Raw genomic sequence first — 25,734 nt, 5'->3', positions numbered from 1 at the left:
ATAGAAATCCCAGCGGGCTGGCCAAGGGCCTTTGTCTGGTCAGGAGAGCTCAGGATTATCTGGCCCTCTTTGCTGATGTATGGAGTCACCGGCTGTCGGAGTGTTTACGAACGGTTATCACCTCAGTGCTTTGGCCATTATCAGAGGCAGGGCCGCCTGCCGGGGCTGGGGCTCGCACCCTCTCTATTACCACCTGTCATTGGCAGAGAGTGTGCCCTGACGCTGCCCAGTCCTGACTGCCGAGGGAAGATAGTTTCTGACGGCTGATCAAAGAGGAGAAGCAAGACCTGATAAAAAGAGTGTGTGGTGGTGTACTTTTAACTTTGGGAAACATTGGCATTTGCATTTTTTCCCCATCTTCCTGGTGCTGGCAGGAACCAAGCCCAATAAATGCAGTGGATTCAGTTACCTAATCGCTGGGGAAATGGTATGTGCTTAAAGCAACAGAGCATGACTATAATCTCCTTCCAAGAGAGAGTGGATGAAATAAGCTTTCACAGAAGACTTGCTGTATAATAAAGTAGAATAATTTAAATTTAGCCTTTGAAGCGATCTTGCATGTAAAATCTAATCTTGGCATTCAGCAGAGCACCGTGTACTTTTTGGAATTGGGAAGCAGCTTCAGATCAAGGGAAGGTCTTTGCTGAAGATGCTATCACCCAAGTCTCGTGCTGCCATCCTGCAAATGGTGCCCCAGTGGTGCACATGTCCTGGGGCAGCTGGGGGACTGTATGTGGTGGAGTAGAATGAGTTCTAGACTGAGCCATCGGAAGATCTGAGTTCTTGAACCAAGCCTGCCACAAACTTGCCGTTGGATCTTGGGACATAACCTTTCTGAGGGGTATAGGTTATAGGATATGGTGACTTAGAATGCTTTCTTAAAAAAATTTTAAGCTATGTAACCCCTTTTAAAAATGAATCTTTAGGTGAAGCCCTATTCCATCAAACAGAGAAAAGTGGGGAGGGGGGTTTGCTTGAACCCGGGAAAGAAGTTTCCTACCCTTGACCTAGATCTTTTTTTTAATAATTATTCGTAACTGAGCACCTTAACACACCAACTTTTTTTTTTTTTTTAAACTTTGGGTTTGTTTGTTTATTTATGTATTTATTTATTTATTTTTGGCTGTGTTGGGTCTTCGTTTCTGTGCAAGGGCTTTCTCTAGTTGCGGCAAGTGGGGGCCACTCTTCATCGTGGTGCGCGGGCCTCACTGTCGCGGCCTCCCTTGTTGCGGAGCACAGGCTCCAGACGCGCAGGCTCAGTAGTTGTGGCTCACGGGCCTAGTTGCTCCGCAGCATGTGGGATCTTCCCAGACCAGGGCCCGAACCCGTGTCCCCTGCATTGGCAGGCAGATTCTCAACCACTGCGCCACCAGGGAAGCCCCTTGACCTAGATCTTGAAGCAGTCCCTGAAGACTTCAGAGAACCCTGTAGGTCCTCCGAAAACAGTTCGGGGGAGTTCCCTGGCGGCCCAGTGGTTAAGACTCTGTGCTTTCACTGCTGAGGGCCCGGTTTCGATCCCTGATGGGGGAACAAGGATCCTACAAGCCATGCAACAATAACAAAAAAAGAAAACAGTTCAAAAACCACTAGCCCAACGCCGTGGAGGTCTACACGCTCTGATCTGGTGGCATGAACTGTCTCGTTCTGCCCTGCACATCCGTGTTTCGTGGTGTTCCCTCCTTCATCCGTCCTGTGGAAGGGCTAAGATGGACCCTGGGCAGGGCGGGGAGTTGGCGGTGGGCAGACATAGAGAACGGCCCGCTCTCTGCAAGGTGACTCAGCGTGAGATGTCCCCTGTGCACTGCAGGTACCTTCGACCGGAGCGTGACCCTGCTGGAGGTGTGTGGGAGCTGGCCGGAGGGCTTCGGGCTGCGGCACATGGCCTCCATGGAGCACACGGAGGAGGGCCTGCGGGAGCGGCTGGCCGATGCCATGGCCGAGTCACCGAGCCGGGACGTGGTGGGCTCCGGAACAGGTAAAGGTGGCCTCACACTCCTAGCCTGGCTTGGTCGTGAATGGCACCTGTGGGTCTGGAGCTTCTCTGGTGGGAGAGGGTGTGTGTTTTAACCATCTGTTTCTTTAGTTAGTACTCTGATTGCCATCCATTTTGGAAGCTTCTGATATTGGGAAACCCAGTGTAGAGGGGGGTTCCCAGGGAACCGACCCCTCCTACATGGACTAATGCATGCAAACATGCTGTGGTTACACAATTGTATTGTATAGGTGGCTCCCAGAAGGACACCTTCTCCAGGGGAAGGGACAGCCTCGGTGTCCCTAAGGTTTCAGCAGCCCTTGAGCACTGAACACTGAGGCAGCACACCTTCTTCTGCCCTGCCGCAGGCTTTATAGATTGGAGAGTATCAGTGGGCCCTGCCAGCCTGGGAGGGAGCAAGGATGAAGTAGGCAAGGCTGGTGTGATCCCCCAGACAGCTTTTTCTTACACTGCCTTTTGCCTCTGCACTCTTGTCTCTGAGACGGTCCAGCAACTGGGGCCTGGGGTAGCTTCTCACATCCATAGAGCAGAGACATCCTTAGATGATGGGTAAGCCCTGCCCCAGGCAAGCAGGTGTACACACACACACACACACACACACACACGTATGCACTTAGGAAAGGCCACAACCCTTCCATCTTCGCAGAATTACAGTACAGCCTGCCTCTCCTTTTTTCTAAAGTACCCCTTCCTTCTAGACATCTGTGCTGTTAGTGCCAGCTCTAGTCCGGCTTTTATCCCTGAGGAAGACCGCCCCACAGGCCTCTTGCCGGTGTTCTGAGGTCAACAGGATCTTTGTTCGGGGATGGAGCAGATCCTGGCTGCAGGCCTTCTCACTCTTGCTTGCCTGAGTCCTCTCAAGCCTGTTATTCTTTACCATGAACTGCTCCATCCCTGATCCACGTGCCTACCTGAAGAGGGGATTCCAGGGAGGAGAAACTTACAACCCTGGGGCAGGAATCAGGACCAGCAAGATCGAGAGTCAAAGCATTTTTGGCGGGGCTCAAAATGCCTGACATTATTACACAGTCCCAATTTCCTGCAGATCCTCCAGGTCTTTTAGATATTTGGGTTTAGCAGTTAACCTTTTCCCTCTCTTCTTCCCCATCCCATTCAGTTCCTCTGTTCCTACACTAACAGGATAGAGATACATTGCCCTCATCTCTTTCTCCACAGCACTAGCTTCATGCCTGCCCATAGCTCTCGTGTGATAATTGGCAAATTAACAGAATAGATGCAAGAGAGGGAGTTGGCTAGAGATGGAGAGATGCTTTATCTGGCCACAGGAGACAGCCATCTCTGAGGACCGGCCCCCTCCACGCCCCCTTCTTCCCTGGAAAGGAAGACGTGCACCATGGAAGCTGCAACAAGCCATGTCCCACCCCCTCGACTCCCACAAGCACAGACGTGGGCACGCCACCTCTCCACCCCCATTGTAAAGCCATCCAGCTCGCGAATGGCAGGTCATCATGCCGTTGTTCTCCCACCTGGATCCGGAGATGAGAAGCGGCTGTGCCATTTACAGGGACTCTAACCCCATTTTGCTTGGAAGCTGGCCGAAGGGAGAAAAGCTTTTCCCTTTCTGAACCTTGCTCGTAGCGCAGCTTTCCCCTACGTCTGTGGGGCCCTGGCCAGCCCCAGCTCACACAAACCAGAGCCGGTGGCACCAGACACACTCCCAAGGAGCCACCCTTCCAGGGGCCAGAGCAGCTCTGGGTCAGCTCTCCTCCCCAGCCGCCTTCCTCAGAAGCCACTTAGAGCCCCTCCGTGTCATCCAGCAACAGATTGGAAGTCTTGGAAGGCGCATTCAGGCAGAGTTGGGGAACTTCAGCCTGGCACAGACCATTAGTAACCTGAGCGAAGCTGGCAGCCATTCATCTGCCAGACAGCTGAAGGATTCGGGAGAGTCTTTGTGGCCTTAAGCAGGTTCATGAAATTAAAAAAAAAAAAAAAAGGAGCGAGAGAGAGGAAATTAAAACTGCATGACCCACAGGTCAGAAAATAGGAGACGCCCTTTTTGAGCATAGGGATTTCATTTTCCTCCCCAAACTGTCACCAAATGGGATTCATTCGGTTTTCTTTGACCAGATTAAATCTATCAGTCTATATGTGTGCACACATATATATGTTTTTGTTGTTGCTTTTAAACTCTGCCTCGATTTTAAAGGCCAATAAGTTAAGCAGATATCATGGAAGTTAACCTGTTCCCCTCTGCCTTTGTTGAGAATCAGTTTTCACATTTTGCAACTCCAGATAAAGTATCAGCCTGGTCGTGCAGCCCAGGGCCTTGAAAGGGCAGCCTGACACACCCACACCGGAGTCAGCCTGCTGCCAGAGATAGCCAGGCAACGTGGATGAGAATTTCCAGCAAGTCACCCTTTGCTCAGAGCAGCCTCTCAGTCCCGCTCTCGCTTTCCACAGCCCGCTCCTCTAGGTGCTCATGGGATAGGGTGACCCAAGCATGTGCCTCTGTTGGTTCCTCCGAGGCACCAGAGATGATCAGTTTCTGTAATGCCTGCAGCAGGCTCTTTGTTTAGTGTAGTACCCGGGACGGATGCTCCCTGACCCCTGACACCAAAGCCCATTGTATCCATGCTTCACTGTTATACAGGTTTACCTAGTGATGTGCCGATAAATGTTTAACAACCAGCTCTCCAAAGGGAAGCAGGAAAGCCCTGATGTATAGCAGTTGGGCATTGCCATAGGACAGAACCTCCCATTACGGCCAATTTCAGGCTGTCAACATGATGTCAGTCACCTGGCAGAATTCCTGAAAATGTAGCAGTCAGCCAGCTCCAGCACCCCACTGGTAAGCTGTACCATAGTGCAAAACAACTCTCCCCCAAAGTAAAGCAAAACCTTTCAAAACCTTACTATTCGCAGAGTGGTCTGTGAACCGGCAGCGCTGTCTGTATCCAGGAGCTGATTAAAAATGCAGAGTCTCAGGCCCCACCCAGCCCTACTGAGTCAGCACCTGCGTTTTGACAAGATCTCTATGCACATTAAAGTTTGAGAAGGCCCGTTTTAAAACGTAGTTAACCTGTGAGACGGGTGTTAGCTCTGTCCTCCAGGATGGCTGTGACCAGTTAGTCTAATTGGATCAAAATTAGATTTGCAAGTCCAGCTCAGAAATAACGGACTGAACTGCTTTCTTTCTAATATCCTCACACCTCTTGCCCCTGTTACCTTTCCATTGTCCCCAGTCAGCAAAACAAAATCCAGGTCAAGCCAGCTCTGCTCGTACACTTAGGTTGCTGAAGAAAAATCATAAGTTGTTCAGATCGGTACCTCTACAAACGTACGGTCTCTACTCTCCAGTGAGCCCTGGCAGTCCTTCTGCATTTTCCCAGTGCCCCCTTTTCCGATTCTCAGTTTGCACTCATCTTTTGCAGCAGACCCCAGTGCCTAGAACAGTGTCTGACACACGGGGTGTGCAGTAACCACTGGGTGAATGGATTCTACATTTAACCTAGGTGTTAGCAGCTCTGCTGCAGCCCCTGCTTTACTGCTGTGGCTTCTGGCCTGTTTTCATTCTCTTAGAGATTCCCCAGATCTCTGGTCCTCTAAGAGTTTGTATTTTATTATTTTTTTCCATATTATTGCTGTTTACTTGGTATGAATCAGTCTGCACTTTATTCAATATGGTACCTGTGCTCTGTCCACCCAGCATCTTGAAATCAGTCTCTTTCCTTCTTCATGGACACTATGTCGAACTAACCGTTCCCCTCAAATCTCTTACCCCACCAGCTTGTCTCTCACCCTCAGAAAATGGTGGTCACCATTTGAGCAATCCCTTGGCCTCCTGCACCCAGACCCTAAACGTCCCTGCAGCAACCTCCCCTCTCCTCCTGTCGAGAGGAGGAGCACTTCCTACCCCCAGCCTGCCCGGCCACAATGCCCATCTCCCCAGAGTCACCACCGAATGTCCATGTCGCCCCAGCGCTGGCCCGGTGAGCCAGGCCCTGTGATCTTGGAGTGATCTCCCTGTAGTTCCTGTTTCACCACACTCTCATGGTTTTTCTTCTGCCTCTGCTACTTCTCCGTCCTTTCCCTGGGCTTGCTTTCTCTGTCGGCCTTCAGTGTATTTCTCCAGGCCCTTTCTTAGCCCTCTTTCCTCTCCCTCAGTGCGAACAGGGCCATCCCCTCTGCTTCCGTGGCCTCAATTACTACCCATAAACCAATGATTTCCAAAGATTCTCCAAGTTGGCTTCCTCTCCTGATCTCCAGACCATGTCTCCAGTCACCTGTCGATGTTTCCACATATCCAGGAACTGAACTTCTCTCCCCCCAGCCCTGTCCTTCTCCCGGATTCACCCCGTCTCATCGCGTACAAAGCCCTTCATGACCAGCCGCTGCCCTGTCTGCGGACTCCTCTCTCACTGCTCTGGGCGAGCTCCAGCCAAGCTGAAGTCCCCGGAGGGTCCCTAAGCACACGTGTTCCCTCTGCCTGCCGGGCCTCTGCACAAACTTCTCCTTCTGCCGGGAATGCTGTCTCCTACAGCCCCTCCTCTCTCAGCCCCTCAAAATAACATGACTAATTCCTGCTTAGTAGACATGCCTTTCAATATTGCCTTTTCTAGAAAAATAGGATTTTTTTCGATAAGCAAAACATTTACTTATTCCAGTTGTTTTGTGTCTAAGTAAAGGTATAACCTTATACCAAAAAAATTTTCATAAACACCTGGACACATATTAACTTTATTTTCACTTTAACTCTTTCAATCACGATTTAGCTAAACCTTGTCTTTCTTTTTCTGGCTTTCTCCCACATCCAATAGCAAAAGCCCTAGGCCTAATTCACAGGTCCTGACCAGCTGTTTGAAGTATTGACACATCTCTGTTGCAGGCAGCCTCCCTTTGCTGCTGTTGACTCTTAAGAGCTCACTAAGTCAGCAGTCAGGGTCAAGCGGGACTGACTCTTCCCCATGACTGTGGCTTCCTGCCGTCCTGGGAACGCTGTTTCGTTCTCCTTTATGATCACAGCGCTAAGGGTAGGAAAGAGGCTCATCCTTTTCTGTCTGGAGTCTCTTTAACAGATTCTGTCCTAGTCCAGAAGCAGCTACTCTTGGGGATCACACTGGGGGCTCAATCTTTACCTCTTACCTTCCATCAGAAATACATTTACTTCCTTGCTCAAATATATAAAACTTTCAGAAAACAATAGTATAGGCAGTACACTCCAATACTATTTTATTTCATTTTTTTTAAAAATTGGGGTACAGTTGCTGTGCAATGCTGTGTTAGTTTCTGCTGTACAATGATGTGACTCAGCTGTATACATTTTTTTTTAATGCAGTCATGACTCACTAAACTGATTTTACAATACATCGATGAATTGCGATCTCCAGTTTGGAAAGCAGTGCTCTAGTTTATTCTGCTAAATCCTCTGAGTTTTCCTGCGTGTATAGTAGTTACTCAGCAGAAAAGGCTGTGAGATTATTTTCAGCTAAAGGTCTTCCAAAGATTTCTGTCAGAAACTACTTTTACTTTTTGAAAGGGCTGTACCTTTTTTCCTCCTTAATATGGAAAGCACATTTTGAACAGTATACACAGCTTTTAAATGGTCACAGGAAGGGTTCAATAAGTGAATTAACAAATATCCATTCAATAAGTGAATTAACAAATATCAATAAGTAAATTAACAAATATCCATTAACAAAGTCCATTGACTACCCATGTTTTGCAAAAAGATGAACTAAAAGCACTGTTTTTGTGTGTGCGTGTTAATATCTTTCATTTCAGAAATGTGAGAATTAAGATCTCAATAAATGTTAGCTGTTGTTCCTGGAGTTGACCAGATGGACACCCCAAAACAAATAACCCAGTATGTTGGACCCTCTATCCTACCTCTAGGATTAGCTCTTCCAATGGGCCTTGGAACTCCTGCTTGCCTCATTGCTGAGGGCTGGGAACATTTTCGTGCTAAGGCTGCATTTCCAGTAGGAGCCGTGTCAGCCCCCTCCCATCTCAGGGTGCCACATGATCACGTGACAGTAATTGCAGGCATGGGGCAGTGAATTAATTCTCTTATCTTTTAGACATCCCTACTCTCAGGCAAGCGCTATCATCGAAGCAACTTAGCCAGTCCCTTAGGTACTTTCCTCTGCTTTACCTAGTCGGGCCCTGGATTTTCTCGCCTTCTTCGGTGCCTTTCCAAAATGCTTTCAGGGGCTCCTCTCAGCCACCTCCTCAGTAGGCCCTCACCTTCTCTCCAGGGCCGCTGCAGGCAGGCGAGCTCTCTGGAGGTGCCCCTGGGCACGGTGCCTGCCTTCCAGGGAATAAAGCTTTCCCTCTCTCAGCTCACTTTCTTCCTCTCTGAGGCCAAGGGAGAGGGAAGACAGGAGGTGAAGGAAATGTTGGCCTCCTGTTCCCGTGATGTCCTGGCCGCTGTTCCCTGTGCCGAGCGCTTAGGTTGCCTCATTTCCTCCTCTCCTTTGTCCTCACGGCCGCCACCTCCCAAACGGCTTCTACGCCTCAGACTCCATGCTAACCATGTGAGCGTCCTACAGTTGTCACACCACCGCCAGGTAGATGTCCCTCTCTGCGATGTACAAAGGAGGAAAAATTAAAGCTTTGAAGTGAAATCATAACTGAAACATGTGGGATTAAAAGGCGATATCCAGGGCTTCCCTGGTAGCGCAGTGGTTAAGAATCCTCCTGCCAATGCAGGGGACACGGGTTCGATCCCTGGTCCAGGAAGATCCCACAGGCCGCGGAGCAACTAAGCCCGTGAGCCACAGCTACTGAGCCTGCACTCTAGAGCCCACGAGCCACAGCTACTGAGCCCGCGAGCCACAACTACTGAGCCTGCATGCCTAGAGCCCGTGCTGCACAACAAGAGAAGCCACCGCAATGAGAAGCCCACGCACCGCAACGAAGAGTAGCCCCCGCTCGCCGCAACTAAAGAAAGCCCGTGTGCAGCAACGAAGACCCAACGCAGCCAAAAATAAAATAAAATAAATAAATTTATAAAAAAACAAAAAAAGGAGATGTCCAGGAAGAATTTCCAGTTCTTAAGATCCTGTCACCTGGTCCGAGGGGTTTATCAATCACTCCCACATTTTATTCCCGAGAAGGGAGACCCAGAAAAGGAAGGCATCCTTACTGTCAGGGCCTCCTCTGCCCGTCCTGTTTCCCTCTTCACAAGAGCCCAGGGCCCACACGTGACAGCCTGGGCTCCTTGCTGTGATATTTCAAGTCTCTTACAGGCCTTCCTCACCTTCCTTTCCAGCCTGCTCCCCCACTTCCCTTCCACAGTTGCCCCTTATTCATATTCCATGCAGACACCCTCACCCATCATCCCCAGCACATGCACTGCTGACCTGGCTCTGTTCAGGGGCCTGCTGCCCTCACCCACTGCCCGGTCACCTTTTTAGACCAAGCTCCAATCTCACGTTGTCTGAAGCTTTCTCTGAATTTCTGCATCGCCTACTCACTGGACACTTGGCCCTGGGCAGGTAGTACATGTTGCCGTTTCCACTAACTAGCAATGGCGGAGTCCCTTCTCCATCCCACCGGGGCAAGGCTCAGCTCTGGTGGTCTCTTGAGCCCCTCTCTCAGCCATACTGTGTGTCTTAGCCCAATTCCGGTTCCTCGGACTGAGTCCGATTCCTCTTTGTTACCTCTAACCACCAGCCTTTCCCTGCCCAGCATCTAGCACTGGGACAAGAGCCAAGCTGAGCCCCAGTTAATGTTTGCTGAATGACTGGATGGGTTTTCGTGGCTCCTGAGAGGTAAATGGAAAGCCAGTCAGAGCAATGGAAAGAAGGGTTGTGTTTAAAAGACACACTTGTCAGTTTCTGGCCAGTTCTAGATAGTTAGTTTCTCCCTCCTCCTCCTCCTCCTCCTTCCCCTCCCCCCTCCCTCCTCCATCCCTCTCTCCTTTTCCCCCTAAGGCTGCTGGAAGCCCCAGGCAAAGGCAGAGCTGTAATGGAAGTTTAGGGCTGAGAAGCTTCTCTGCACATTTCTCGGTGGCCCAAAGTCTTCTTTGAATTCTTTAACCAAAGCACACTGATTCCTGTCTACAAGGAGGAAGTGCCCATGTGACCTCATCAGTGAATCTTGAGTCCCCTCTCTACGTGTTGCCCCACATGGAAGCAGGGATTCCTGTGGAAAACAGACAGGCTTGGACAAGGGGTGGAGAAGGGCCGTTGGACCCCCAGATAAGGGCCCTTCTCTGAAGACATGAACATGGGTAAATGGTTAACGAACGGGAGGATTTCTCTCTGTTCCTCCTCTTCTGCCAGAGAATTCACCTTTAACCATTGACCTTTCTGCGAGGTGTGAGATCCGAACAAAGTTGAACACAGTCATGGATGGTTAAATACCCATCTTTCCCTTCTGCCCCTGCCTCTGCCCCTCTACTGCCTCAGAAGGTGGCCTGAGGTATTTCGACCACCCCCCCAGGTGGGATGGCTGGTGACAGAGGAAAGACAAACAGACACACAGAAAATGAAAGTTGGAAATGGCCCTCTGACCCTTTAGGAATCCAGAGCCTGGGCTCTTGAAGCAAAAGAGTCCTGTAGGAAGGAAGCCAAGCCATGCCCATCAGATTGAATTTACAGAGGGAGGCGTTTCCGAGTACCCACCCCAGAGTCAGCTGTCTAACCTCTGACATTTGGTGATTGCTTCCTGCCCACTTCTCTTTGAACCCCACCCCTGCCCCCAGGGACCTGCAGGCCCACCACAGAAAGCATTTTAAAATGTCCTGGCAGAATCCCCCGGCACCAGGCTTCCCAGACCTCCCCCGATTCCCCCCACATATGTTTTATTTAGTGTAGCCCGATAGCTTGCAGTCCCACCCCTCTGTGTGCTTAATTGAGTTTGGGGAGAATTGACATCCAGTTGCTTCATTTGTTCAGGATGATTTTTTCCCTTCTGTGCCTGCCCTCCCTGCCAGGTTGGGGCCAGGGGGCTCATTTTTCTGGCCGGTTCCCATCATCTCCAGTTGGCCAGGACCAGCTTGCCATCTCCACTTTGATGTATGTGACTGGTGTTGGCCTTAGGGGTGGGTTGGGGGGAGGAGCAGGTGGGCCGAGCCTACCAGGGCCGCCCCCCACCTCCCCTGCTTCCGTCCGGGCATGGGCCTGGGTCCTTTGGTTTCATACTTTATTCCTCCCCAAGCCGCTGGGAGCTGAATCTAAGCATATGGTTCATGCGTTTGAGCACGTCTCCGTGAGCCTTCTCTGAGCAGCCCAGCAGCACTGCCAAGCAGCTTGGAACTTAAGGCCTGGTTTCCACATTCATAGAACCCGAGAGGGAGGAAGAAAACCTGAGGGGCTGCGCAAGTGCTGGTGGTAATTCCACATCCTTTCCTGCTCCCATTCCCTTGTAGGGGCGTAGGCAGAACTGGGAGGAGGAACAGAGGGAAGGACAGACCAGCTCAGGCTGGCGAGAAATAGATAAAACCCTGCATGTGCTGTGCCTCGGAACAGACCACGAGCACTCCCTGCAACGCGCTCAGTGGTCAAACCAGATTTTCATATCTGCTCCCTTTGATCTCGGCACCGGCTGCTCTCTGAAAGGTCCATGTTGTGATCCTCTTTAAAGAAATATTTTATTTTCAATACGGACACAGCCCTTGACATAGCAGTAAAAACCATCACCCCTGAGAGGCACATGGCTGTGAAGTGTGTTGGTATGTAACTTCCTGTCTTTGCCTACGTGCCGGGCTTCATCCACTGCTCTTTTGGTCCCTCAAGAGGCCCCCCGCCCCTGCCCTGGTGCTCAGGCTTCATTCAGGAGGCATTGGAGTGAGGGCAAGAGGTCGGCTCAGACAGGCGGTACCTTCTGGCAACGGACTGGTTTGGGATGGGGAGTAGCTGCCGTGCTTTCCCCAACAAGAGTTTCTTTGAGAACCTCACTCCCTGCCCCCCACTTTTAAGATGGAAGTCAAATTTTCGGATTCTGCTGTGCAGAGCAGAGAGGTCACTAGGCTCTAATGCATTTACCATTGACTGCCCCTCTTGTAGTGCGTCTATTAGTGAGTAATTTGATTTGTACCTATTCATTTGCAGTCCCTGCAGGAGCCTGGAGCTGGCCCCTAGTATAATTGGTGCTGTCTCTATTTTTACATCATTAGATTAGCCCCGACTCCTGGCCACTTGTTGTCTGCGCTTGTCTGTCCATTTATACAACCTAATGTAACACAAAATTCATTACTGATCACATTACTTTCAACTCTGAAGCCAGCCTTGTGATAAACATTTGGTTAACCCCTTCCTGCCCACCGGGGGGCTGACAGAACAAATGCACTCCCACTCCACGGGCAAATCAATATCGTAATACAGCAAAGTGGAATTGCATTTCTAGATTTGTTATTTCTCCTGGAGGAGCAAATGGAAAGGCTCGTCTGAGCGAGCTGAATTGAATAATGAATAGAGCCCCGGCACCAGCAGCCAGTCTGCGGACAGAGCACAAAGGCAAACCCAGTATCCGCCCAGCTTTTTCATCTGGACGGGCGGCACCGCAGCAATTAATCGAGACTCGTGACTGTGGGGTCAAGATCATAGGCTGGGACCCTAACAGAGGCAACAGAGACCTTGACCCCGTCACCACTGTCTTAGCTAAGCTTGGCCTAGGACAACTGAACTAAGAACTAGTTCATTTCCTTAAAACCTTCGCTGATATGCAGGCACCAGCCCTATGGCCTTGGCAGTAATGCCGCCAAGAAATTAAATTAAATCCATTACTAAACTAAAGTTTACCATTTGGAAACAAATATACGAAATTTTTCCTATTTAGAGTCAGGTCAGCAATGTTGGGATTGCTGTGTGCTGTGCCCATCTCCAGGGTGAGCATTCTTTGGTGTGGAAGTGCCACGTGCGCCTAAAAGTGGTCCTAGATCTCAGATAGGGATGTTGGTGAGCAGCCTGGGGGACTCTGGTCCAGGAGCTGGCCAAGAGTCTTAAAGGGACCTGTATTTAATCTAGAAGAGTCTTACCTACCCCCACCCTGGTTATCCCCTCCCCAGCCCCCATTTGTCTCTGGGGAGCATCCACACCCACTCTAAGTCATTAACTTGCAGGACAGTTTGTTTCAAAAAGAATACTACCCCGACTTATTAAGAAACTCTCGTAAAGCCTATACCACAAAGATTAGAAAAATCGACATAGAGGAAGTAGAATGGAACCCATTACCATGAAAGTCATAAATCCCTAAGTAAAAATAAGCCATAAACTGAAGATACTCAGTTGGGAAGGGAAGCTGGAAAAGGCAGCCTGTCTAGGGGATGTTCTGCTTGAATTCAGGGAGGTCCTGAACGGGAGGCTGGGGAGAGGCACCGAAGCCTCGGGTGAGTGCGCCCTCCTTTCTATTGAGTGGGCCACCCTCCGTCTCACCGAGGCCCGCACCTTGGACCGTGCTGCCCGTTAACCCGTTCGGAGCCCTGCCAGGCCAGAAATGACCAGCAATCCTGTGAGACGTGGAGGTCCCAGGGATTCCTGGAGACGGCTCCCAGGCCGCCCCTGGCCTTCTCCATTCCTCTGCTGCTTTCACGCCTCCCTCCTCTTCTCCGTGCGTAGGGGCAGGCAGGCTGCCTCGCCCTGCCCTGACTGTGAGAGGCTCCATTTCCCATAGAGGGCTCTAGGGCCAGGCCAGAGGCTCTCGAGTGCATCCTGTTGTGAGAAGCTACAGAGAGGGGATCCCTCAGCAGGGTGTGACGAGACACCGCGCGTCTAGGCAGTGGAAGGAGGACACTGGTGTGTCCCCGAGGCGAGCCTGGGTTCGGCAGCCGTGTCCCCAGGGCCGCTCACCTCCCCGGCCCTGCCCAGCCCACAGTGCACTGACTTGCTCAGTCAAAGCGAGCCTGCTGCTTTGGCCTCAGCTGGCCGTCCTCTCAGGTGGGTAAAGTGGGACAGTGGGGGAGAGGGCGCGGCACGGGCCCCAGCCCCATCAGCTCTAGAAAACAGATCAGAGCACAGGCCGTAACTGTACAGAACGGGACAGATCAGTGGCAGGGAGGAGATTGGGTCAGCCCACGGAATGAGAGATGACGGTGATTTCTTAACCTTGATGGGAGGGGCAAAGCCACATCTTACCAAACTCTTCCGCTGCGTCGGAGAGAATTTAATTACATTTGGACATTTGAATGAGAGCCAGGCGTGGCTCGAGCCCATCAGGCCAGCCGTGTTCAAGGAACAACATCTCTCCTGTGGCCCACGGGCCCCTGCGCTGTCTCACAGCCCCGGAGGGCGGCTCGGGAAGACCCCGCCCGGGAGCTCGGTGGGGTCCTCCGAGCTTCAAGGCTGGACTTCAGGAGGCAGGAAGGTCGAGGCTGGCTGCCGGACACCTGGTTCCCTGAGACAGTCTCCGAGCTCTGTGTCCTCCCCAGAGCCATGCTGAGTGGGCACGTTCGCAGGGCCCCATATGCAGACGCACACAAAGGAGGCCCGTCCAGCACCTGGCTGGGCGTCCTCTACCGCCACGCTGCCCCCCTGCATCTACCTCAGGTTGCATCTGCCGCAGCTCTGCCCCCCGTGTTGTGCTGCTGGCCTGGAGCTAGAGGGGGCATTTTGGGCCCTCCTGGGTGAGGACCGCTTCTCCAAGGGCCTCGGCCTGCTGAAGCATCAGAGATGGCAACCCCAGCTTTCTACCCAGGACCCCACTGCAGTGAGAGTGGTCTCTCGCACGCGCTCCGGGCGTATCCTGCTTCTCGCAGCACCTTCACATCCTCTTCTCTTCAGAGCCTCACACGCCCCGTGAGGTCTGCAGAGCAGCCCCTCCCCTCCTGCCTGACAGATGGTGATGCAGATGAGAAGTGAAGCAACTTGCCCAGGTCATTCAGCACGTCTGCGGCAGAACTGGGGCTAGAGCGAGTTCTCCTCCTCCTCCTCCTCCTCCTCCTCCTCCTCCTCCTCCTCCTCGACATCCACAGGGAGGTTCCGCTCAAGGCTGCTCCTACATCTGGCTGATCTCAAGCATGGTTTCAGCCAGATTTATCACATAACTCAAAGCCAGGGACCCGTGAGCCAGGTCAGCTCAGCCTTTGCCATCCCCAAGTATAATATGCTGTGACAGGACATACTCTGCCTGGGTCAGGATTTAAAGTTAGACAGATGTAGTGACACCGAGAGGGTCCCCGTGCGTGGGGTACTGGTCGAGGTGACCTGGGCGGGTGATCCTGCTCTCTTCTCCTTAAGCCAAGACTTGAGAGGGCTTGGGTCACATGGGTTGCCTGGGAGCGGGTTGTGGCAGCCTTTCTGGTCTTTCCCTGGCTGGGGTTTGTGCCCTATCATGGCTGTTGTAGGAGGGACCCGGGGAAAGGCTCCAGCCCCCAGACAGGCCGGCCTACCCTCTGGCAAATACCACCTAAGTCTGGGAAGGGATCCGGGGCTCGGTTGTGAGCTGCTCTGCCTGGAACTCAGATGCTCTGCTCCCTTCCCCACCCCCAGCACACACACACACACACACACACACACACACACACACGCGCGCGCGCGCACGTGCAGCTGGCTCCAGGGGAAGAGAGGGAGGGATGGAGGATGCCCTTCCTCATTCTTCAGCCTCCATCCCTCCCCCTCTTTTTTCTACTTCGAGTCTCCCTTCCCCAGCATTCCAGCATGCTCCTCTCCTGTCATCGCCACTGGACCCACCAGGAATTCGGGGACCTAGCCTACCTCTATGCCCCTGTCTCATGGTATTAATGCCAGACTGGCCTGCTGTCATGAATAGGGTTTCCAGAGGCCTAAGGACCTTTCCTGTTGGAGGGAAGAAAGATGATGTGCCTTTTCCCCGGTTTTTCTGGGTGGAGCCTAAGGCACAGAGAGGTCTCTCCACTTGCCAGTTTCCTCAACCATCCTTTCTAGGATTGATCATGACTTTCAGCTTCCAGCAGGGGGGCCAGTGGATGCCCAGAAGGGTCTGAGGTCTCCTTGAGGCCTCAGGTCTCCCCGCAAAACCCTGAGGTTATTAGGCAGCTGTGCGTGGCCCCAGTGGCCAAGGGACACAATTCCAGGTACCTGAGCCGCGAGCGGCAGATACTTGCCCTTAATGTTTGGAGCTGGCAGCGGGGGAGGGGTTGGTGAGGGGCAAGGCAGGCCATATAGCCTTGGCCTCATCCTGTGACGTTCTGGGTCTCAGTACCTGCGGGGTCAGGAACAAGAGCTGGGCAAGGAGATAAGAAAGCGTTGTTTGTGGGAGCCCTGTGGGTTGGAAGAGACTCCTGCCAGGAGGGAAGGCGTGTATCTGCCCACTGGCTGCAGGACTCGGGCCGTTGGCACAAGCTCTCAGGGACCCCAGGCTGAGTGTGCAGTGAGATGACCAGAAGGACGTGGAATCAGTGGGCCAGGGCTCTGTGCTCAGACACAGGTGTGAAGCCCTGGAGATACCCAGGCCATTGTTAGCTATCTTCTCATCCACTCCCTCATTCCATCACCCAGACCAGGATTCCCATTATCTGAACTCGGAAGGGCCTTTTCATCCTCAGCCCCTCAGCTTCGAGAAACTGCCCTCCTTCCTTCCACAAGTGTGCCTGGGAGGGGAATAAAAACCCCTGCTGGAGGAGAAAGGTGATACCTTCTCAGCCCTACCCCCCAGCCCCCATCCTTCCAAGACCCGGTGTTGGTGGATGAAGAGGATCCCTGGTCTGTTGGCCTCTCTGCAGGCTCTGGAGCCTGAGGGGGGTGCCTGAGGGTGGGATACGGCAGGGCTGAGGGGACAGGAAAAGGGAAGGTGCAGGGGAGCCGTGCAGCCTCAGTTCGGTGTGTCAAGGTGGGAAGAAAATCGAGGCCTCCCTACCGGCTGCCTCCTTTAACTGCTGCCCTTTTAACCTCCTAAAAAGTGCCCTGGGGCTGAGGCTGGCTCCAACCCAGAGTGTGGTCTGTGACAGAGCTGTCAGGGTTTCCAGAAGCCATCTCAGGCAACACCATCTCTGTCTCCCTGAAGAGACCCCCACCTCCCTGAGCCACTCCTGTTCTCTGGAAGAGAGAGCAGTAGTTTCCAGGCCCAGGGCCGTTGTAAGACAAGCAGCCCCTAGCCGTGTCCACCCCCTAGTTGGCCTCCGGATCACCTCTTCGGGTTCCAGCACCAGGAAGCTGACAAACCTCCTGAACCCGCAGGATGCAGTCAAGCCCCCCACCTCCTTAGCGCCTCTCTCTCCAAGCCCCAGTTTGCATAGCTGGTCCCAGGCCCTTGTTGGCAGGCCCCTTGCTGACAAAGTCGATTGCTTGGGGCAGACCCCGTTGAGATCCACTTGCTGAACTTGAAGCAGTCCTGTGGTCCCCTCGTCTCCTCTCTGTATATCCCCTTCAGGGAAGATGCTAAAAATCGCTAATCTCCTGCTCAGAGGACCTCCTTCCCCCCACCCCACCCCCTGACCTCAACCCCCCAGCCAAGAAACCTCACGGCAGAAGGGGATGGAAGCCATTTCTGTATGCAGACCTCCTCTGAGCCAGGCACTGGGCAAGATGGGGCAGTTTGGCTGACTGTTCCGTGCTCTGGGGCCACCCACTCCCCTGGGGTACCACTGAGCCCAACCCAGACAAGGGGCTTAACCACAGGCCCTGCTGACGGGGGAGAACTGGGAGGTGGACGCAGGAGGGAAAAATCAATGCACGTCAACAGGGTTGGAAATTTATTTTCCAGCTTGGAAGAGGGTATTTTCAAAGAGGCAAGGAGGGAAATGAAAAGCTGTAAACACATATCTGCCATCTTCCTCTTCAGGCCATTTCTTGATTAAAAAGAAAGACTCTTTCCCAAGATCCAGTGGAGAAGGGGGGAGCGCGAACCGGTGGGGGCCTGGATGGCAGAGACACCTGCTGGGGAGGGAAGATGGAGAGGGACCCCGAGGTCCTGTGGATAATCACAAGCACTAATACAATTGCAGCAATAAGAGTAACTCACATTTGCTGATGGGAAGCTTTAAGCACTTTATGATGCGCTCTACATGCATTGTTTAATTCTACAGCCGCACTACGAAAGAGACACTGTTACCCTCCTGCGCAGGAGACTGAGGCACAGAGGTTGAGTAACTTGCCCCAGATCTCCCAGGTAGCAGGGCCCAGAGCCTGTGCTCTTAACCACTTCCCTCATCTGCCTCCCCAGCCTGGGCCAACACTGCCCTCCCCCTCCTCAGGCCCTTGAGGCTGAGGGGTAGGGGTGCGGGGCATTCTCCCTCCTCTCTGCCGGAAGTGGGCGGTGGGTGCCGCCTAAGGCTCCACCCCAAGGTCTCATCCTACTCCCCGCAGGCCGCCTGGGTGGTTAGCTTGGGACGGGGGTGTGGCTGCAGCCAGGGCCCAGTAGAAGTGCTCTGCTAATCCCTTTAATGAGCTGCATCGTGAGGCTGAGTGTGCAGAGCTGGGCCTGCTGGAGCCTCTCAGCACACCAGAGGGGCCCGGCAGTAAATGCTACTCCTTTTGTGGCAAGGGAAGCGCCAGGGAGGCCTGGGGACTGAACCCCAGGGGTCCCAGGGACCCTCCGCCCAAACACACACACAGAACTGCCTTCACTGACCCCATTAGGTCCCGGAAACAGACCGTCCTCAGCCGAGTCCTGAGGCGGGCTCTCCACAGTGCCCTCACCCACCAGAAGCCGAAGGGGCTTCCCTCCGGGTCTCTGATCGGCCAGCCACCCTCACTGCCATCCGGCCTGGAGGAGGCCTGGAGAAGGTCAAGCCCAAAGTAGGACTTCACTCCTGACCTTCCCCCTGGGGTCTCCTGCCCTCCTGGGCTCCCCCAGCTCCTTGCAAAGCTCACATAGACCCTGTGTCCTCAGCGTTTCACCCACTCCCCAGGGATCAGGGAACCAAGACCATAGCGCTTAGTACAGTGACTGTTCTGTGAAGAGAGACCTGCTCCCGGTCTGTCCCCAAAAGTCCCTGCCTTAGCAGGCATTGGACGGCCTCAAGGGAGTGAAGGGTCTGTACCCAGGGGAGAGGACGGTGCCAGGGAGAGGAACCTCCAGGGTGAAGCAGCCTTGGGGACCAGCGCTCCAGAGGGGCGGACCAGAGAGAGGGGCTTCCTCATGCCCTGCCCCCCCGTGCCGTCTCCTGTGCCGTGTACGGTCCCCTTCCTGCCTCATCCTCTGCGTCTCCCCAGGTGGAGCCGTGCCCTGCTCATCGGCACCCACCCACAGCTCCCAGGAGCCAGTCTGCTGCTCTTGCCTTTGCAAAGGGGCCTCAGTATCCTGCCGGGAGATGAGGGGCTGGGGTGATGGTGGAGTGAAGGACGGAAGACAGGCGCCCTCACCCTGCGTGGCCCAGCCCGAGAGGGGGCAGCCAAGCTCCTGCCTCCTCACATGCTCCCTGGGTCTCCGTTGGCACACACGCCCAGGGAACCAGGGTCGCTTCTCCCTAACGAGGCCAGCCACCTCTTTGCCCCCTTCTGACACCTTCGAAATTTGCCAGGCTCCATAGAGAGTGAGGGCAACACGAGGGCTGAGCTTTCTCGGTCCTTTGCTTACTTCATGAGAGCCGAGGCGCCTCCTTTTTGGTTGCTGCTCATTCCACTGCCCCCCTGTTGGAGCCAGTCTTAGCGGTTTCTGGAGTTGTCACATCGCCGTCCTGGGGCCTGCAGCGGCCCCAGTTCTCTCTCTTGGGGGGTTGTGTACCCAGAGCCAGTGGCTTCCTGCTCTTCCTTGGTTTTGCTGCCTGCAAGATGGGGAGACCAGCACCCACCTCCCAGGCGCACAAAGGCGCTGGAGAATGTGAGGTCATAATAAGATTTTCTGTCCGAGTCCAGTCCATTATCTAGGAGCTACTCCGCATCCCCTACCTTGCTTTGAGGCCTGGAGAGCAGCCCCCTTTAGAGCTAGCTTTTTCCCACCGGCCAGAATCCACATACTTCCGCTGAGTGGGGAGGCTGCCAGGGCTGCTTGCTTAGTCCCCCACCACAGAGCCCCCAGCTCTCTCTCCTGCAGCCCTGGCAGGTTTCTGGTGGGCTTTCCCCACAGGTCCACCTCAGCTGCAGGCGAGCTGTTCAGACCCAGGGGTCTTGGGATTGGCAGAGGAAGGCGGCAGCCAGAAGCTGGGCCACTGAGTCAGAACATCCGGAGGCGTCCCCGAAAACTCAGCCTTTCTCTGTCTCCTCTTCCTCTCCTGGCATCCCACCTGCATGGGCTGCCATCCGGCACTGCATGGGCCAGAGGCCCCTTCTCTCCCCTCCCCCCAGCTGCTGCTCCTCCATGTGTGGCTCCTCTCCCCCCACCACCAACCCATCACCCTCACCAAAGGGGGTCTCGGTTCTGTCACGACACTTCCATCTCTGGGACCCCCAAGACTGGTCCCCAGGCCCCTACACATGCATGTCACTGCAGAATTCTGCTGCAAGCTTACCCTCCTCCCAGTGTGACTTCCCCACACCTCCCGATACCCTCTCCTCCCACTTGCAGAGATCAGTGTACTTCTCCATCGCTGTCCAGGTCTTTTCCCAAAAGATTCCTCAGTGCTTTTCTTTTCACAAGGGGAAAAAAAAAAAAAAACAATGCCAACAGCCCAGCGTCCGTGAGCAACCCAACAGTAACAAAGCATGTGTTCAGGATGGAGGCAGGTAAGGCCACACGCTTCCGTTTGCCGCTTGCTCTGAGGGCTGGGCAGCTGGGCGAGCTGAGGGGCAGCCGTGTGTGCACCCCTCTTCCACATCCACATCCGCTTCTGCACACGCCCATCGTCCTGTCTCAGTGAGAAGAAGAGAAAGGGGTTTGACAGACGCATGTAGGAAAGTGCCCAGGCCCAGCCGGGCCCCTGGTTCTTGTACTGGTAGTCACGCTGCAGAAGAAGCGCCACATCTCCTTACCACATCATTCACTCATTCACTCATTCATTCGAGAAATGTTTTTTGAGCACCAGCTGTCTTCTAGGCCCTGCGGTTGGCACTAGGGAATAGAGAGAGAAAGCACAGAACTGGCCCCCGAGAGACTCTCCACCTGGATGGGGACACGCGTGTGAGCAGGTGGGGCACGGTGTGCTAGAGGGCCCGGGGCAGGAGTCGGTACACAGCGCAGTGGGGCCTGGCCGGCTCTGCCAGGGCAACAGCACAGGCTCGTGCTTGTGCTTAGCTTCGAAGATGAGTAGGCGTCCTAGGGGCCTAGGGAGCCTGGGAAGAGCTTTTCCGACAGAGGGAGTTGGGTGAGCACAGGCCCAGAGGCCTGAGGCAACCTGGAGAGGCCCCTAGACTGCCCAAGCTCATTACTGGTTCCTCAAATCCAATAACAGGTGAGGTTAGTGAGGTCTTAGTGGGGGCGGGTCAGTCATGGAAGGCAGTTCGATAGAGCTGAGGGGTTTAGACCTTATCCTGAGGACGCTTAGGAGGCGATGAAGATTTTTTTTTTTTTTAAAGGAACTCCTTTTATTTATTTATTTATTTATTTATTTATTTATTTATTTATTTATTTTTGGCTGTGTTGGGTCTTCGTTTCTGTGCGAGGGCTTTCTCTAGTTGCGGCAAGCGGGGGTCACTCTTCATCGTGGTGCGCGGGCCTCTCACTATCGCGGCCTCTCTTGTTGCGGAGCACAGGCTCCAGACGCGCAGGCTCAGTAGTTGTGGCTCACGGGCCTAGTTGCTCCGCGGCATGTGGGATCTTCCCAGACCAGGGCTCGAACCCGTGTCCCCTGCATTGGCAGGCAGATTCTCAGCCACTGCGCCACCGGGGAAGCCCCTCGATGAAGATTTTTTTAAGCAGAGGAAAAGATGAGGTTTGTGCTTTAGAGAGAACACTCCGGCTTTGGGACGCGGTGGCTTGGAGAGGGGCGTCTGCAGGTCAGGAGACCAGTAGGGAGCTTTGGAAATTATCCAGGCAGGAAGCACAGGCCTAACCCGGCAGTGGCCGTGGGCATGGAGAGGAGGGAAGAGGCCCGGGGAGATGTACGGGATATGAATTCACCAGAGCTCGGTCGCCCTGGGAGATGGGGCCACTTCCCTCACAACCCAGGCCTCACTGGTAAAGAGAAAACACGAGCAGGGCAGCTCAGGCTCTACCTGGCCCCCAAGAGCAGCAAACTCATCTTGTAGGTCCCTTTGGCAACCGTCCCTGCGCTGTCACAGGACGGGATGAGGGGCGTCCGCCCAGACTCGCGGGTGGGGTCCCTGTGGGCCTGTGTTGAGGGGCAGAGCGGGTGCCACGCTTGGTCCTGGGCTCCCGGCTCCTCGGCTTCCTCGTTAGCGGGGATGTGCCGGCGCTGGGCCTCCGGAACGTTGGGCCTGTCTTCCAGGTCTGGAGAGGAGCCAACCTTCCCCATGCTTGTGGCCTTTTCTGCTCCTTCATGTGGGGCTTTCTTCCTTGGACCTGGTGTCCAGAGGCTCAGGAAGCCCCTGCTCGTCTTGCTGCGGCCACTGCTCCTCTCTCCTGCCCTCCTGGCCCTGCTGCCAGCGCCCCCTAGTGCTGGGACGGCCTGCACCAGGGCCAGGGCCTCTGAAATCAGAGATCTCCCGCAGACCCCTCGGCTTGCTTGCGGGGAAAGAAGGGAGCGGAGGGAGCTTTCTTGGAGCCTGATGCTTCCATACAGAAATCCCGGGGCCTGTTCTTTGCTTTCCTGTCCTGTCCCTCTCTCGGCACAATGGCCTGGACTCCCAGATGAGGGTGAGGCTGGAGGGCGATCCACATCTACATAACTCTCGACTTATCTCGGGGTTGGGCCCAACGGGGCAGCCAGTGTCTCTTGGAGATCAGGGGCCATCACCAGGCCTGCAGCCTGTGTCCACAGCCCCCATCTGCTGAGAGGTTCTGGTGTCCAGGCACACGCACCCTTCCAGCCCGGGCCCAGGCCCCGGAGTGGTGCCTGGTGCAGCCTGAGGACCCCTCACGCCTCACACAGGACCAGGAGCCTGCTCTGAAGGAGGGCAGCCCAGACTCCCCCAGCCCGTCTGTGGCTGCCTCTACTGGGTCACCACGGTGCTTTGGGGGTCGCCCGCAGGGAGAGGGGGGTCGGTGGTTACTTCCTGGCTGACTGGTGATGGCCGGCCCAGGAGTAAAGGCCATGACCCATTCCCTAACCAAAGCCAGCTGTGCTGCGTGTGTATGGTGGCAGGGAGCCAGGGAGCAGGTGCAGGCTGGAGATAAAAGAGACCAGACAAGTGTAACATTCGAGCACACCTTGCTGTTTCAGATGACTGCTTTGAGGTCCTCAGGGGTCCTCTGAGGGGCGGACAGGCAAGACCCCCTCAGTCCCGGGCAGGTGTACCTTGGGGAAGGGGAGGTTGCAGGTACCACATCTTGGCTTGGGGCCCAGAGTTTGCCCAGGGATGTGTGTGCCTACATGTCAGAGCCCACTGTGAGGGAAAGGGTATAGGAACCGGCCACTTTCAAAAAGCCAAGAAGTAATTCTCTCTTCCTTGCATTCGGCATGCCAGGAAGTCTATTCCCAGCCCACCTACCCCAGTACTTGTCTTGGATCAAGAGATGGTGGGGCAGTTGAGTAAGTTGCCCAGAGTTGAATGAGATGGAGCCAGTTGCCATATCCAAGATGGTAGCGTGGCTGTGTTGATGCCAGGGAAGGGGCAGAGGAGGAGATGGGAGCCTCCCTGCCTGCTTCCCCGGTTGACTCTGAGCATACAAATTCTGGGGGGGCCTCCAGGACACTTGGGAGCCCAGAGGAAGGGAGAAAGGAGGCACTCCAGGCACGTAGGCCCCTCTCAAACCTGGCATTCCCTCCTGAAGGGAAACAGGACACTTTCCAGGAGGTGCCACAGATGGACCGGGGCCTGGCCAGCCGGCAGATTGTGTGGGTGAGAACGAGTGAGCAAGTGAGTGGCTAAGCCAGGGTTGAAGCTCCCTGGCAGGGGAGGGGAGGGAGACAGATCGGGTAGGGAAGCGTCGGTCCTTCCCATGTCCTGGCTTCTCCCCTCCTGCCAGACTTGCAGCTCCAGGACAGGAGCCTCTCGTGGAGTTGCGTGGAGCTGGGGGAGCATGCTGGCTGAGCACATGCCCCATGTATGGCAGTGTGGTCCAGACAAATCATCAGGGCGGCCATACTTCTGGCTAAAGGGGCTCCCACAATGAGGGAGTAACTGGAGCCCGCCAGCCAAGGGGGCTTCGCCCTCCTCAGGGTGAGCCTCCCTGTGACCCGAGCTGCCACCCGGCCCGTCCTTCCCCCCGCAGAAGGATGTAAATGGACCCAGATTGGTGCCTCAAGGCAGGCAGCCCGGCCCAGGGGCTACCCCCGTCTCCCCAAGACTGCACTCTGACCGGGCCTGGCCCGCTCTTCTGTCTTGCAGAGCTACAGCGAGAGGGAAGCATCGAGACTCTGAGTAACAGCTCAGGTTCCACCAGCGGCAGCATCCCGAGAAACTTCGATGGCTACCGATCTCCACTGCCCACCAACGAGAGTCAGCCCCTCAGCCTCTTCCCTACCAGCTTCCCGTAGGTACCAGCAACCTGCTTCTGACTGGCTGGCCCACTCACCTGCTGGAGGGAGGAGAGAAGTCCCCCCTCTGGTCCTGCCCTTCGGACTCTGCTCGTCTTTTACCAACCACCTTCCCCAAGCTTCGTGACAACAGCCGCCCACCCTCCCTGGATCGAGAAGAGACCCTTCTCCAAAGCACCTCGGCTCACTATGACCTCTGCCCCCCATCAGCGGGGCCGTGGCTGAGAGAGACTCTGCAGAAGCTCCGTCCCCTCCTCCGTTTGCACACGATGTCCTGCATTGGACCCGCTTTTGTATTTTCTAACCAAACCCTTGGGGGGCCTGGGTGGGGAGAGGGTGGGTGGTCCGGCGGGCACTTTGGCCCTGAGCGACAGCCCCAGCTCACTCCTGGCTTTGGCACACGCTGCCCAGCTTCCCTTGGCCAACCTCCTTCTGGCGTTGAACTGAGGCCCAGAGTATTAGGGAAGGAGGAAGGAAGAAGAAACCCCCCTTCCTCTTTTCTTTCCCCTTTGGCTCATGGAAAGGATTTGTCTTTCTTGTCTGTAAGCCCTTTTACCCTGGTCCTGTACTGTTCAGTGAAGGAAACCCTGGTTACTGAGGCCCTGTCAAAAAGTGCACGTCTTGTTCAATAAATCACGCTGCAGTTGGTGTCCATCCCTGAGTTGCTGGGGTCAGGGTCCTCTCCAAGCGCTGAGCAGCGTCCTGTGGGCCTGACCGTGTGTCCCTGCTCCACACGTGCAGCTGAGGGGGAGTCAGGGAGGCGGGAGGAAGGAGAAGGTTTACTCTTGAATTGGGGTGGGGTCTGACTTAAATCCATTCTCTGACCTTCTTGCCTGTTACCAGAGCCGTTGAGTTCTGGGGGCACCCCAGGCCCGGACCCTCCCTGGCTGTGGCAGTCAGGGCTGGTCAGGCCCTTGGCATGTGCTTCTGGGCTGCTGTGGGAAGGAGAGCCTGATGAAGACTCTGGCCTCATCTTTGGGACAGGCTCCCTGTCATTACCTCTCCTCAAACTCAGAAGGTTGACGGGTGGTCAGGTGAAGGTGGGTGTCCCAGGAAACCTGGCTGGAACCTTGGATGACAAGTTCCTGATGTGGTTCCCCTCCCATCTCCCAATTCTAGACCTAAGGTGAATGGCAGGAAGGAGACAGGAGCAGGAGGAGTGAAAAGGGGTATTGAGCAAGAAGAAGACGAATGCTAGCCCCAGTCCCGCCTTCCCTGAGACCCCGGAGAGGCCTGGGAGGATTGAAGGAAACCCACTGATCCAGGTGTGGTTTGGCGTGAAGTTTAATGTAACAGCCACAGAAGAGTTGAGTTCACAAACAAGCAGGCCTTCCCATCCAGCCAGAGCGGGGGAGCTCCAGGGCCCCCGCCCTCTTTGCACGCACCCCATCCAACCCTGGCGCCTGAGGAGAGATTAAATCTTCAGTGCCCTCCACCCGACCAGTTG

The 25,734-nt window shown here is 54.6% G+C and overlaps 1 protein-coding gene across 3 annotated transcripts in view; it reads left to right on the top strand.

The window, feature by feature from the left end:
• BCAS3 (BCAS3 microtubule associated cell migration factor) overlaps positions 1 to 24,933 on the top strand; it is a 568,366-nt gene extending 543,433 nt beyond the window's left edge. For 2 of the 3 annotated variants that reach the window (XM_068530786.1, XM_068530787.1), the window contains exons 23-24: positions 1,808 to 1,975; positions 24,139 to 24,933. In XM_068530786.1, the coding sequence (XP_068386887.1) occupies positions 1,808 to 1,975; positions 24,139 to 24,287 (317 nt within the window). In that variant the 3' untranslated portion in view covers positions 24,288 to 24,933. Of the gene's footprint in view, positions 1 to 1,807; positions 1,976 to 3,169; positions 5,250 to 24,138 lie in introns of those variants that run through there. The other variant, XM_068530788.1, reaches the window with a different exon arrangement.
• The last annotated feature ends 801 nt before the right edge of the window (positions 24,934 to 25,734 follow it).

The sequence above is a fragment of the Eschrichtius robustus genome, chromosome 20 (assembly GCF_028021215.1).
Source record: "Eschrichtius robustus isolate mEscRob2 chromosome 20, mEscRob2.pri, whole genome shotgun sequence".
Lineage (NCBI taxonomy): Eukaryota > Metazoa > Chordata > Mammalia > Artiodactyla > Eschrichtiidae > Eschrichtius > Eschrichtius robustus.
The sequence above is the reverse complement of the archived record's forward strand: the minus strand, read 5'-3'. Positions and strand labels throughout refer to the sequence as shown.